The 15,601-nt window shown below is 49.3% G+C and overlaps 1 protein-coding gene across 1 annotated transcript in view; it reads right to left on the bottom strand.

The window, feature by feature from the left end:
• Nucleotides 1-9,703: 9,703 nt before the first annotated feature.
• The window catches only part of LOC147096981 (nck-associated protein 1-like), a 32,469-nt gene continuing 26,571 nt past the window's right edge, over nt 9,704-15,601 (bottom strand). The window contains exons 7-8 of the mRNA XM_085972688.1: nt 14,306-14,395; nt 9,704-9,885 (exon numbers count right to left, since the gene is read on the bottom strand). Of these exons, the coding sequence (XP_085828814.1) occupies nt 9,769-9,885; nt 14,306-14,395 (207 nt within the window). The 3' untranslated portion in view covers nt 9,704-9,768. The remainder of the gene's footprint in view (nt 9,886-14,305; nt 14,396-15,601) is intronic.

The following is a 15,601-nucleotide window of genomic DNA, read 5'->3' as shown; positions in this document are numbered from 1 at the left end:
CCAGTCCCAAAGTCTGAAAGGACAGTGTGATAACCCACTGTACCCAGTCCCAGAGTGTGAAAGGACAGTGTGATAACCCACTGTACCCAGTCCCAGAGTGTGCAAGGACAGTGTGATAATCCACTGTATCCTGTCCCAGAGTGTGAAAGGACAGTGTGATAACGCACTGTACCCAGTCCCAGAGTGTGAAAGGACACTGTGATAACCCACTGTACCCAGTCCCAGTGTGTGAAAGGACCGTGTGATAACCCACTGTACCACCCAGTCCCAGTGTGAAAGGACAGTGTGATAACCCACTGTACCCAGTCCCAGAGTGTGAAAGGACCGTGTGATAACCCACTGTACCCAGACCCAGAGTGTGAAAGGACAGTGTGATAACCCACTGTACCCAGTCCCAGAGTGTGAAAGGACAGAGTGATAACTCACTGTACCCAGTCCCAGAGTGTGAAAGGACAGTGTGATTACCCACTGTACCCAGTCCCAGAGTGTAAAAGGGCAGTGTGATAACCCACTGTACCCAGTCCCAGATTGTGAAAGGACAGTGTGATAACCCACTGTACCCAGTCCCAGTGTGTGAAAGGACCGTGTGATAACCCACTGTACCACCCAGTCCCAGTGTGAAAGGACAGTGTGATAACCCACTGTACCCAGTCCCAGAGTGTGAAAGGACCGTGTGATAACCCACTGTACCCAGACCCAGAGTGTGAAAGGACAGTGTGATAACCCACTGTACCCAGTCCCAGAGTGTGAAAGGACAGAGTGATAACTCACTGTACCCAGTCCCAGAGTGTGAAAGGACAGTGTGATAACCCACTGTACCCAGTCCCAGAGTGTGAAAGGACAGTGTGATAACCCACTGTACCCAGTCCCAGAGTGTGAAAGGACAGTGTGACAACCCATTGTACCCAGTCCCAGAGTATGAAAGGACAGTGTTATACACATTGTACCCAGTCCCAAAGTCTGAAAAGACAGTGTGATAACCCACTGTATCCAGTCCCAGAGTGTGAAAATACAGTGTGATACACATTGTACCCAGTCGCAGAGTGTGAAAGGACAGTGTGATAACCCACTGTACCCAGTCCCAAAGTCTGAAAGGACAGTGTGATAACCCACTGTACCCAGTCCCAGAGTGTGAAAGGACAGTGTGATAACCCACTGTACCCAGTCCCAGAGTGTGCAAGGACAGTGTGATAATCCACTGTATCCTGTCCCAGAGTGTGAAAGGACAGTGTGATAACGCACTGTACCCAGTCCCAGAGTGTGAAAGGACACTGTGATAACCCACTGTACCCAGTCCCAGTGTGTGAAAGGACAGTGTGATAACCCACTGTACCCAGTCCCAGAGTGTGAAAGGACAGTGTGATAACCCACTGTACCCAATCCCACAGTGTGAAAGGACAGTGTGATAACCCACTGTACCCAGTCCCAGAGTGTGAAAGGACACTGTGATAACGCACTGTACCCAGTCCCAGAGTGTGAAAGGACACTGTGATAACCCACTGTACCCAGTCCTAGAGTGTGAAAGGACAGTGGGATAACCCACTGTACCCAGTCCCAGAGTGTGAAAGGACAGTGTGATAACCCACTGTACCCAGTCCCAGAATGTGAAAGGACAGTGTGATAACCCAGTGTACCCAGTCCCAGAGTGTGAAAGGACAGTATGATAACCCACTGTACCCAGTCCCAGAGTGTGAAAGGACAGTGTGATAACCCACTGTACCCAGTCCCACAGTGTGAAAGGACAGCGTGATAACCCACTGTACCCAGTCCCAGTGTGTGAAAGGACAGTGTGATAACCCACTGTAACCAGTCCCAGAGTGTGAAGGGACAGTGTGATAACCCACTGTACCCAGTCCCAGAGTGTGAAAGGACAGTGTGATAACCCACTGTACCCAGTCCCAGAGTGTGAAAGGACAGTGTGATAACCCACTGTACCCAGTCCCAGAGTGTGAAAGGACAGTGTGATAACTCACTGTACCCAGTCCCAGAGTGTGAAAGGATAGTGTGATAACCCACTGTACCCAGCCCCAGAGTGTGAAAGGACAGTGTGATAACCCACTGCACCCAGTCCCAGAGTGTGAATGGACAGTGTGATAACCCACTGTACCCAGTCCCAGAGTGTGAAAGGACATTGTGATAACCCACTGTACCCAGTCCCAGAGTGTGAAAGGACAGTGTGATAACCCACTGTACCCAGCCCCAGAGTGTGAAAGGACAGTGTGATAACCCACTGTACCCAGTCCCAGAGTGTGAAAAGACAGTGTGATAACCCACTGTACCCAGTCCCACAGTGTGAAAGGACAGTGTGATAACCCAGTGTACCCAGTCCCAGTGTGTGAAAGGACAGTGTGATAACCCACTGTACCCAGTCCCAGAGTGTGAAAGGACAGTGTGATAACCCACTGTACCCAGTCCCAGAGTGTGAAAGGACAGTGTGATAACCCACTGTACCCAGTGTGATAACCCTGACATTCTCTCTCACTGCCCGGACACTCCCCGCCATTGCACTCGAATGAACTGCTCTCTGCGCTGGATTCCTTCCTGCACCATTGGGGATCAGAGGTAATGTGTGCCGTAAGGAACAGTAGCTTGCAACATTTTTTAAGTCCCTGACATTTCCCAGACACTCTGTGACTTTTGCAGCCTGGATAAGCACATGGCCAATCTTCCCCTTGTGGTGTGCTGCCGCTGGGATAGTGCATCATCCGGTGCTCCCGGGCAGGCCTCATGGTGGGGGCCGCACTGACTGCCTGCCACTGTTCTGCGCCTGTGTGGTCCTGGAGAGGCAGCACACGATATCACCCGGCATTCTTGAGGGCTTCCATGACCGGTGGACACCGCTGGGTGCAGGGTGTCTGAAAACAACATTCTAGTTCAGTTGGTAAAGTACCTTTTGTTTTTGTTGGGAGTTTATTGCTTCTTTTGCCTTCTTTTAGTGTGATTGGACCACATCTTTCTTTCCTGGAGTAGCAGTGCCCTTAAAGGAGCCTTTGACGTGCTGATCCTTGGTTGTTGGCCCAATGTCACCTTTATTGATCTATCAAACTAGGCCTATTCGGACCTGGCATGCCCTTGTTATAAACCGTGCTTTGGAACACTGAAAACACAACTTTTCCGTTTTAGGGAGAACATCAAAGAAAAATTCAAGTGTATCTTTTTAATAGGTATTAAGAACAAAGTGTTAAGCAGCACACCGACCAGCAAGCATCCATTTGCAATAAAGGTACATAAGCCCGAGAAATCTGTAATGTATATACCTGTAAGGGGGGAACTATGTTTTACAGCTCATGTATACTGCAGTACCGGCAGTGACCACACCTGTATATAACACTGAGTAGTAATCTGTACAGATCAGTTGCAGTGTGAGCCACGTTGAGTAAACACCTGTTCTCCGTTCTCCGCAGTCTGTATCTTATTATACACGGACGTAACATTGGCGACGAGGCAGGTTCGAACCTACCTGAAGCTCTGCATCACCTCCTGGGGATTCGTTCCTGGAGATCAGTGGATTGGAGGTCAAGGCCAGAGTTTTTGGGCGTCGACCACAGGCAACCGCCCAGTCATCCAGCAGAGACTCAGGAATTGCGGGGGACGCTGTCGAGAGCCAGGCTTGGTTTTCCAGTCGAGGTGGTCCAGCGAAACAGGCTGGCAACAGGCAGTGCGCAGACCCTTCCCGGACAGCGGCAGGCTAGAGCCCGACCGAGCGGCACAGCAAAGGGCCGAGCAGCGTCGACGGGGGAGAGAGAGAGAGAGGGCAGAGCGCACAGGGCGCAGCTGGTGTTCAGGGGCCGAGCAGCGTCGGAGAGAGGGAGAGAGAGATGCGCAGAAACCCGCGAGGCGCCGCCATTGCCACGAGGACCGCCAACAGCGGCGTTGGCAGCAGCGCAGGAGAAGCGCGCGAAACCTACAGGGTGCCGCCATTGCCACGAGAACCGCCGGGAGCGGCGTCGGCAGCAGCGGGGGAGGAAGGAAAGCGCGGGAGATGCCATTTTAAGCCATTGGGAGACACCATTTTAAACCACACCCAAAATGCCGAAGAGTGGCAGTATCACCGCATTTGACAATGTAGTCGAAGATTGGACTACATATGTCGAACGAATAGAGGTGTACTGCAAGGCAAATGGGGTGTCAGATGACAAGAAAGCATCGGTATTGTTAAATTTAATGGGTGCAAAGGTGTATGGTTTATTACGAAATCTAGTAACCCCAACGAAGCCAATGGAAAAGAGTTTTGAAGATATAGTAACGATACTAAAGGAACATTTAAACCCCACACCGCTGCTGATAGCAGAAGGATTCAAGTTTCACAAACGGAACCAGCATAAGGATGAAAGCAATGCTGATTATTTAACAGAACTGCGCAAACTATTGAAACACTGCCAGTTTGGAGCGGGACTGGCAGATACCTTAAGGGACAAGTTTGTGTGTGGGCTTCAAAGTGAAGGAACCCAGAAACGGCTTTTATCTGAAAAGGACCTTACGCTGGAAAAGGCTTTCAGCATTGCGGTATCATATGAAGCAGAAGCACGGGGCGCTGCAGAGATACAACAGAGACCGCAAGAATATGGCACAAATGAAATGTCATATGGAACAGAGAAGTGCTATCGCTGCGGCAGTGCTATCGCTGCGGCAGAACAACACACGACCAGAATGATTGCTGGTTCAAAGACAAAGTGTGCAGACAGTGTGGAAAAGTAGGACACATAGCACGAGCCCGCAGGTCGGGAAAGAAAGCCAGCAATAAGAAACTGACCAAAGGAAAGTACAATAAGGTACATAAGATCACAGATCACAGAAATCACAGAAACCCCACAGTGCAGATAGAGGCCATTTCGGCCCATCGAGCCTGCACCGACACATATCCCACCCAATCCCCGTAACCCCTACACCAACACATATCCCACCCTATTCCCGTAACCCCATGTATTTAATCCCACTAACACTAAGGGTCAATTTATCATAGCCAATCATCCTAACCCGCACATCTTTGGATAACGGAGAATAGTTCAGACGAACAAAAGGGTGATAACGACTCTGAAAGCAGGGAACTGAGTTGTCTGAAACTACATAATGTGATCACAACGGAGGATCACCAAACCATTTGGGTCACTCTCAAGATAGCAGGAGTCCAGGTAAAGATGGAATTGGACACAGGATCAGCCCTAACAGTCATAAACCGACGGGACTACTAGCGGCTATTCTCACACATACCCTTGAGAGACACAAAAATTATTTTGAAGACATACATGGGGCAAAATGTCTACCCCAAAGGAAAAATAAGGGTGACCGTTATATATAACGGTAAGGAAACACCAAAACTAGACCTGTATATATTGCAAGATGGAGGACCACCATTACTGGGACGTGAATGGATCCAGAAAACACAACTGGATTGGCATTCCATACAGGCACTGACTGTGGCTGACAAAAAGGATGACGACATCACACCTGGGCGACTGTCAAAGATCCTAACTGACGCGAAAGAAGTGTTCCAGCAAGGACTCGGAACACTAAAAGGCATGACAGCGATGATTAAAATTGAAGAAAACGCAAGCCCAAAATGTTTTAAGGCCAGACCGGTACCTTATGCGATCCGCCCAGCCATCGAAGCAGAGCTGGAGAGTCTGGAACGTTCAGGTGTACTGTCCAAGGTAGACTGGAGCGAGTGGGCTACACCCATCGTCCCTGTGATGAAAAAGTTGTTGAGCAGCACGCCTGGGGAGCCAAGGAAGGTTCGCATCTGTGGGGACTTTAAGGTAACAGAGAACCCGGTACTTCACACCGTACAATATCCACTTCCACGGATTGAAGATATTTTCGCCTCGCTATCTGGAGGGAAACGCTTCACTAAGATTGATCTGGCCCAGTCGTATCTGCAAATGGAGGTAGAAGAAGCATCAAAAAAATACCTCACAATCAACACCCATAAAGGTCTCTACCAATACAACCAGCTGGTATTCGGGGTAGAATCAGCTCCGGCTATTTGGCAGAGCGCAATGGAACAAGTCCTGCAAGGGATCCCAGGGACCCAGTGTTATTTGGACGACATCCTGGTCACGGGCGAAAATGACAGTGATCAACTTGCCAACCTGGAGCAGGTGCTCACTAGATTGCAGGAATATGGGCTCTGAGCTAACCACCCCAAATGCGAGTTTTTTAGAAAACAGATCTCGTATTGTGGCCACGTTATCGATAGAGGGGTTACATAAGTCCCCAGAGAAGATTGAGGCAGTAGTCAAGGCTCCAGCACTGGAAAATGTGTCACAACTGAGGTCGTTCCTCGGGCTGGTAAACTACTACCATAAGTTCTTGCCAAATTTGTCTACAATACTACACCCACTGAACACCTTACTGCAAACTGGGGTGCCATGGAAGTGGAGTGACGAATGTAGACGAGCTTTCCAGAAGAGCAAAACACTAATCACATCGAAAGAGGTATTGGCCCATTACAACCCAGCATTACCAATTCATTTGGCATGTGATGCGTCACCCTACGGCATTGGAGCGGTGCTGTCGCACAAATTCTCGGACGGCTCAGAGAGGCCAATAGCCTTTGCGTCACGATCACTAACCTCAGCCGAGCGTAACTATGCCCAGATTGACAGGGAGGCCCTCAGCCTAGTGTGGGGAGTGAAAAAGTTCAATCACTATCTGCACGGGCAGAAATTCACCTTGCAGACTGATCACCAACCTCTTGTCTCCATTTTAAATCTGAAGAAGGGCGTTCCGGTGATGACTGCGCAACGACTACAAAGCTGGTCACTTTTTCTAGGGGCGCACCACTATGAGATTGAATATAAGGGCACGAAACAGCATGGAAATGCTGATGGGCTATCACGCCTGCCACTGCCTACTGTGGAGGAAGCACCAGCAGTGGATCCTGTCGAAATATTCCATTCGACGATAGTTGAATACCTACCGGTAACTAACGCTTGTAGCGAAAAGGAAACCCGAAATGACCCGACACTGTCTCGGGTCTATGATTTGATGGTGAAGGGATGGCCAGCACATGGCGACTCACTGTTGCCAGCATTCTCGACAAGGAGAGAACAGCTGTCAGTATGCCAGGGGACCTTGATGTGTGGATCCCGAGTGGTAATTCCACCCAAGTTAAGGGATAGAGTGCTCAATGAGCTTCATGAGTGTCATCTGGGAGGGGTAAAAATGAAAAGCCTAGCCAGGGCTTATGTGTGGTGGCCGGGAATCGATAAACAAATTGAGGACCTGACCAAGAGCTGCTCAGGATGCCAGAAAGTCCAAAATGCACCACCACAGGCCCCTCTACACCCATGGGTGTGGCCCTCATCTCCACGGCAACGGGTGCACATTGATTTTGCTGGTCCATTCATGGACTCAATGTTTTTAATAGCCATGGATGCGCACTCGAAATGGCCTGAGGTCATCAAAATGTCCTCCACCACCACGGAGAAAACTATTACAGTCCTACGGACCATTTTTGCCAGGAATGGCTTGCCAGAACAGATTTGCTCCGACAACGGACCACAGTTTGTGTCCGAAGAGTTCCGGAGGTTCTTGAAAAAGAATGGGGTAAGGCATTACACATCCACCCGTATCATCCAGCCACAAATGGATTGGCTGAGAGGTTCGTACAAACCTTTAAGAAGGCAATAAAGGCCATGTACAATGACAACATTCCGCTGCAGCACAAGGTGGACAATTTCCTGTTCGCCTACCGGAATGCGACACATGCAGTCACCAACCAGGCCCCAGCCATGATGTTCTTTAACCGAAGGTTAAGATCTCGCCTGGATTTGCTCAGACCAAACGTACGAAGAGATGTTGAGAGTAAGCAATTCCAGCACATCCATGAGAAGCCAACAAGGAGCTTCAATGTAGGGCAACCAGTCTTGGCCCGCGACTACCAAACAGAAAAATGGCAGCCAGGAACGATATGCACACGGCAGGGCCCACTAATGTACACAGTGGACATTGGGGAGAGCATCGTGAGACGCCATGCTGACCAGATCCTAGAGTCACAGGAAAAAGTCAACCCCATGCCTTGCCCATACGTACCTGGTGATGAACCCGACGTACAGGTCGCATCTACCCCAGAAACAGTAGCATCAGAAGCTGATGAATCAACCGACGACAGGGGGCCAGAGTCGTCTCCGCACCAAGAGCAAGACACTCGGGAAAGGCGCTATCCAGAAAGGATCAGGAAGCCTCCCCAAAGACTGAATATATAAATAGACTATTTTCAGCTAATGTTGCATGTTAAAAGTGTTAATTGTAATTAGTTTGATATTTAATTGTTAAATGAGTGTTATGGTACTGTTAATCTAAAAGGGGAGGAATTGTAATGTATGTACCTTTAAGGGGGGAACTATGTTCTCCAGCTCATGTATACTGCAGTACCGGCAGTGACCACACCTGTATATAAAACTGAGTAGTAATCTGTACAGATCAATTGCAGTGTGAGCCACGTTGAGTAAACACCTGTTGTACCGTTCTCCGCAGTCTGTGTCTTATACACGGACGTAACAAAATCCGCTGCATTTTTTCATTAATTTTGGCAGTGGAGCATGTGGTGTTGAGGCAGCGAGCCTGCTGCAGTGTCACCCAGCATTCGGCCCTGGCACTGGCTGAATGTGCCGACGTTCACCATTTATCCACAGCCCTCATATTACTCTGCATTACTGCTAAAATGAGTTTGAAGTTGCACATTTCAGTCTCAATGTAGTCGGCTACACAAAGCAGCAAGAAAGTGGCTTCCTGCTCAGAAACTCGGGCCAACCAGCAACACTCAGATATTTAAAGAGAGTGAATGTGAGGTGTTAGTGCAGAGTTCAGAGGTCAGAAGCAGACACTCCCACTCAGGCAGACAAGAGTTGCTGACAGGCCTACCTAGGCAGCTCCTTTATGTGCTTTTCTGGAAACACTCTGGGGAAAATAAGCTTTTCTGAAATGAAGACACACCAAGCAGCAGGAGGTTTTAGTTTTCTACAATTCTCTCCACAACAGAAGAATTAGAAAAAAACATGCAAATTCAATGCCTTGTGGTTCTTTACAATGAAGTCCCCGCCCCCTCTCTCTCTCCCCCTCCCTTCTCTCCCCCTCTCTCCTCCCTGTCTCTCACCCCCCCTCTCCCCCCTTTCCCCCCTCACCCCCTCTCTCCCCTCACCCCCCCTCTCTCTCTCTCTCTCTGCCCCCTCTCTCCCCCCTTCTCTCCTCCCCCTCCCCTCTCTCCCGCCCCCTCTCTCCACGCCTCCTCTCTCTCCCCCCTCTCTCTCCCCCCCCTCTCTCTCTGTCCCTCCCTGCCCCCTCTCTCCCTCTCCCCCCTCACTCTTTCTCCCCCCTCTCTCTCCCCCCTCCGCTCTTTCCCCCCTCCTCTCTCTCCCCCCTCTCTCTCTGTCCCTCCCCACCCCCTCTCTCCCTCTCTCCACGCCCCCTCTCTCTTTCCACCCCTCACTCATTCTCCCCCTCTCTCTCCCCCCTCCTCTCTCTCCTCCCCCCTCTCCCCCTCCACCCTCTCTTTCCCCCCTCTCTCCCTCCCTCTCTCTCTCCCCCTCTCCCCCCTCCTCTCTCCCACTCTCTCTCCCTCCCCCCCTCTCTCTCTCTCTCTCTCTCCCCCACCCACTCTCTCCCCACCCTCTCTCCCCACCCCCTCTCTCCCCACACCCTCTCTCCCCACACCCTCTCTCCCCACACCCTCTCTCCCCACACCCTCTCCCCACACCCTCCCTCCATGTGACTTTGTCATTGTGTCCCCATTGCATTCAGCTGAAAGGAAGCTGAAGTCTTCTGTGTTTATCCTGTGGTGGTGATGCATGGTCTGTACACTTCGCGGAAGGCATTCCTCAGCAGAACATATGGGAAGCAGGGCTCCAGCATATCCATTTCCAGGTAAGGGGACTCCTCAATGAGCTGTGAGACACAACAACACTCATTAGTTTAACAAATAGCTGTCCCGTTAGTTTTCGGATTAGTGGGAGTTTAGTGTTTAGCCAGTGGCTCAGTTGGTAGCACTCTTGCCTGTGAGATAGAAGGTTGTTGGTTCAAGTCCCACTCCAAGTGTTGACCCATAATCGAGGCTAACACTTCTGTGAATAGTTTCTTGGGATGTGTTCATGTCCACCTGAGAGGGCTGATGGGCCGTAGTTTAATGTCTCAAGATGACAGAAAAGATCCCAGGGCACTATTTGAAGAAGAGCAGGGGAGTTCTCCCTGGTGTCCTGGCCAATATTTATCCCTCAACCAACATAACTAAAACAGATTATCTGGTCATTATCACATTGCTGTTTGTGGGAGCTTGCTGTGCTCAAATTGGTGGCCATGTTTCCCACATGACAACAGTGACTACACTTCAAAAAAAGGACATCATCTGGATGTAAAACGCTTTGGGATGTCCTGAGGGTGACAAAGGGGCTACAGAAATGCAAGTCGTTCTGTTCTTTCAATCACATGATCGATCACAAGGAGCCAATACCGCAAAATCTCCAAACATACGGACATCACAAATCTGTGACTGGAGAGATGAATTTATTCTTAATTCCCCCCTCACTGGATACAGAACCCCGCCCCCCAGGACACAGTAACTGGATACAGAGCTCTTACCTGTCCCCTTCACTCCTTGTGATCCATGTTATAGGTGAAAGCCATTTACGGTGTGACCAATGTTACAGGGTAATGACACGCTGTGTGACCCATGTTACAGGGTAATGACACGCTGTTTGACCCGTATTACAGGGCAATGACACTCTGTGTGACCCGTGTTACAGGGTAATTACACGCTGTGTGACCCAGGTTACAGGGTAATGACATGCTGTGTGGCCCATGTTACAGGGTAATGACATGCTGTGTGACCCATGTTACAGGGTAATGACATGCTGTGTGACCCATGTTACAGGGTAATGACACGCTGTGTGACCCGTGTTACAGGGTAATGACACACTCTGTGTGACCAGTGTTACAGGGTAATTACACGCTGTGTGACCCATGTTACAGGGTAATGACACGCTCCGTGTGACCCGTGTTACAGGGTAATGACACGCTGGGTGACCCATGTTACAGGGTAATGACACGCTCTGTGTGACCCATGTTACAGGGTAATGACACGCTGTGTGACCCAAGTTACAGGGAAATGACACGCTCTGTGTGACCCGTGTTACAGGGTAATGACATGCTGTGTGGCCCATGTTACAGGGTAATGACACGTTGTGTGACCCGTGTTACAGGGTAATGACACGCTGTGTGACCCATGTTACAGGGTAATGACACGCTGTGTGACCCGTGTTACAGGGTAATGACACACTGTGTGACCCATGTTACAGGGTAATGACACGCTGTGTGACCCGTGTTACAGGGTAATGACACACTCTGTGTGACCAGTGTTACAGGGTAATTACACACTGTGTGACCCATGTTACAGGGTAATGACACGCTGTGTGACCCAAGTTACAGGGTAATGACACGCTGGGTGACCCATGTTACAGGGTAATGACACGCTCTGTGTGACCCATGTTACAGGGTAATGACACGCTCTGTGTGACCCCTGTTACAGGGTAATGACACACTCTGTGTGACCCATGTTACAGGTAATGACATGCACTGTGTGACCCATGTTACAGGGTAATGACACGCTCTGTGTGACCTGTGTTACAGGGTAATTACACGCTGTGTGACCCGTGTTACAGGGTAATGACACGCTGTGTGACCCGTCTAACAGGGTAATGACGCGCTGTGTGACCCATGTTACAGGTTAATGACACACTCCATGTGACCCATGTTACAGGGTAATGACACGCTGTGTGACCCGTGTTACAGGGTAATGACACGCTCTGTGTGAGCCATGTTACAGGGTAATGACACACTCTGTGTGACCCATGTTACAGGGTAATGACACACTCTGTGTGACCCGTATTACTGGGAACAGTTCTTGCAGATTGGAGGGCGGCAAATGTAACCCCACTATTTAAAAAAGGTGGGAGAGAGAAAACAGGGAACTACAAACCAGTTAGCCTAACATCAGTAGTAGGGAAAATGCTGGAGTCTATTATAAAGGATGTGCTAGCAGAACACTTAGAAAATATCAACGGGATTAGAAAAAGTCAACATGGATTTATGAAAGGGAAATCGTGTTTGACAAACCTACTGGAGTTTTTTGAGGATGTAACTGGTAGAATAGATAAGGAGATAAGGGAGAACCAGTGGATGTGGTGTATTTGGATTTTCAGAAGTCCTTTGATATAGTCCCACATAAAAGGTTAGTTTGCAAAATTAAAGCACATGGGATTGGGGTAATATACTGGCATGGATTGAAAATTGGTTAACAGACAGGAAACAGAGAGTAGGAATAAATGGGGCATTTTCGGGGTGGCAGGCAGTGACTAGTGGGGTACCGCAGGGATCAGTGCTTGGGCCCCAGCTATTCACAATATATATCAGTGATTTGGATGAGGGAACCAAATGTAATATTTCCAAGTTTGCCGACGACACGAAACTAGGTGGGATTGGGAGTTGTGAGGAGGATGCAAAGAGGCTTCAAGGCGATTTAGACAAGTTGAGTGAGTGGGCAAATACATGGCAGATGTAGTATAACGTGGATAAATGTGAAGTTATCCACTTTGGTAGGAAAAATAGAAAGGCAGAGTATTATTTAAATGGTGATAGATTGGGAAATGCTGATGTACAAATGGACCTGGGTGTCCTTGTACACCAGTCACTGAAAGCAAACATGCAGGTGCAGCAAGCAGTTAGGAAGGCAAATGGTATGTTGGCCTTCATTGCAAGAGGATTTGAGTACAGGAGCAAGGATGTCTTACTACAGTTGTACAGGGCCTTGGTGAGACCACACCTGGAGTAGTGTGCAGTTTTGGTCTCCTTACCTAAGAAAGGATATACTTGCCATAGAGGGAGTGCAGCGAAGGTTCACCAGACTGGTTCCTGGGATGGCAGGACTGTCGTATGAGGAGAGATTGGGTCGACTAGGCCTGTATTCACTAGAGTTTAGAAGAATGATAGGGGATCTCATTGAAATGTATAAAATTCTGACAGGGCTAGACAGACTGGATGCAGGGAGGATGTTTCCCCTGGCTGGGGGGGCCTAGAACGAGGGGTCACAGTCTCGGGATACGGGGTAGGACATTTAGTACTGAGATGAGGAGAAATTTCTTCACTCAGAGGGTGGTGAACCAATGAAATTCTCTACCACAGAAGGCTGTGGAGGCCAAGTCACTGAATATATTTAAGAAGGAGATAGATAGATTTCTAGACACACAAGACATCAAGGGGTAAGGGGAGAGAGCGGGAATATGGTATTGAGATAGAGGATCATTGAATGGTGGAGCAGGCTCGAAGGGCCAAATGGCCGACTCCTGCTGCTATTTTTCTATGTTCTATGTTTCTAACTAATGACACGGCTGTGTGAACCGTGTTACAGGGTAATAACACGCTGTGTGACCTGTGTTACAGGGTAATAACATGCTGTGTGACCTGTGTTACAGGGTAATGACACACTCTGTGTGGCCCGTGTTACAGGGTAATGACAAGCTCTGTGTGACCCAAGTTACAGGGTAATGACATGCTCTGTGTGGCCCATGTTACAGGGTATTGACACGCTCTGTGTGGCCCATGTTACAGGGTAATGACACACTCTGTGTGACCCGTGTTACAGGGTAATGACACGCTGTGTGTGAACCGTGTTACAGGGTAATGACACACTCTGTGTGACTCGTGTTACAGGGTAATGACATGCACTGTGTGACCCGTGTTACAGGGTAATGACACACTCTGTGTGACTCGTGTTACAGGGTAATGACATGCACTGTGTGACCCGTGTTACAGGGTAATGACACACTCTGTGTGACCCGTGTTACAGGGTAATGACACGCTGTGTGTGAACCGTGTTACAAAGAAATCAAAGAGCTTTTATTGATACAGTGCCATTCATGACATCAGATGTTTGTCGGGCTAGAGGAGAAAGGGAGGGGTGATGCCATGGAGGGATTTTAATACAAGGATGAGAATTATAAAATTGGTGTGTTGCCAGAGCCAATGTAGGTGAGCGAGCACAGGGGTGATGTGTGAAAAGCCTTGGTGCGAGTTAGGATACGGGCAGCCGAGTTTTGGATGAGATGAAGCTTACGGAGGGTTCAAGTTGGGAGGTCAGACAGTAGAGTGTTGGAATACCCGAGTCTGGAGGTAACAAAGGCATGGAGGAGGGCATCAGCAGGAGATGAGATGAGGCAGTGGCAGAGACGGTTGATGTTACAGAAGTGATCTGTGTTAAAGGTTAAAAATACTCTCTGTATATTATATTTACAGGGTAAAGATAGGTGTAGCTTACCATATGAAGAATGAGAAAGGCCGACTCCCTGTCCTTCACAAGTGCTTTCGCTGTCTCTTGACCGATCTGCAGTAGACTCATTGAGGCAAACTAAAACAAAGAGCAGGAAAATACAGTGTGAGAGCGGGCTTGGTTAATGCAGCCTTCAACAACGAGGCTGTACCCTGACACAGGAGAATATAGTGCAACAAAAGCATCCCAATCCTCAGGTAACATCACCATCGCAATCCTCAGGGATCATCACCATCCCAATCCTCAGGGATCATCACCATCCCAATTAGCAGGGATCATGACCATCCCAATCCTCAGGGATCATCACCATCCCAGTCCTCAGGGATTATCACCACCACAATCCTCAGGGAACATCACAATCCCAATCCTCAGGTAACATCACCATCGCAATCCTCAGGGATCATCACCATCCCAATCCTCAGGGATCATCACCATCCCAATCCTCAGGGATCATCACCATCGCAATCCTCAGGGATCATCACCATTGCAATTCTCAGGGATCATCACCATCCCAATCCTCAGGGATTATCACCACCCCAATCCTCAGGGAGCATCACCATCCCAATCCTCAGGGAACATCACCATCGCAATCCTCAGGGAACATCACCATCCCAATCCACAGGGATTATCACCACATCAATCCTCAGGGAGCATCACCATCCCAATCCTCAGGGAACATCACCATCGCAATCCTCAGGGAACATCACCATCCCAATCCTCAGGGAACATCACCATCCCAATCCTCATGGAACATCACCATCCCAATCCTCAGGGATCATCACCATCCCAATCCTCAGGGATTATCACCACCCCAATCCTCAGGGAACATCACCATCCCAATCCTCAGGGAGCATCACCATCGCAATTCTCAGGGATCATCACCATCCCAATCCTCAGGAATCATCACCATCCCAATCCTCAGGAATCATCACCATCCCAATCCTCAGAGATCATAACCATCCCAATCCTCAGGGAACATCACCATCCCAATCCTCAGGGATCATCACCATCCCAATCCTCAGGGATTATCATCACCCCAATCCTCAGGGAACATCACCATCCCAATCCTCAGGGAACATCACCATCGCAATCCTCAGGGAACATCACGATCCCAATCCTCAGGGAACATCACCATCCCAATCCTCATGGAACATCACCATCCCAATCCTCAGGGATCATCACCATCCCAATTAGCAGGGATCATGACCATCCCAATCCTCAGGGATCATCACCATCCCAATCCTCAGGGATTATCACCACCACAATCCTCAGGGAACATCACAA

The sequence above is a fragment of the Somniosus microcephalus genome, chromosome 33 (assembly GCF_052327205.1).
Source record: "Somniosus microcephalus isolate GS21.2 chromosome 33, FLI_Smic_1.0, whole genome shotgun sequence".
Taxonomy (NCBI): Eukaryota; Metazoa; Chordata; class Chondrichthyes; order Squaliformes; family Somniosidae; genus Somniosus; species Somniosus microcephalus.
The sequence above is the reverse complement of the archived record's forward strand: the minus strand, read 5'-3'. Positions and strand labels throughout refer to the sequence as shown.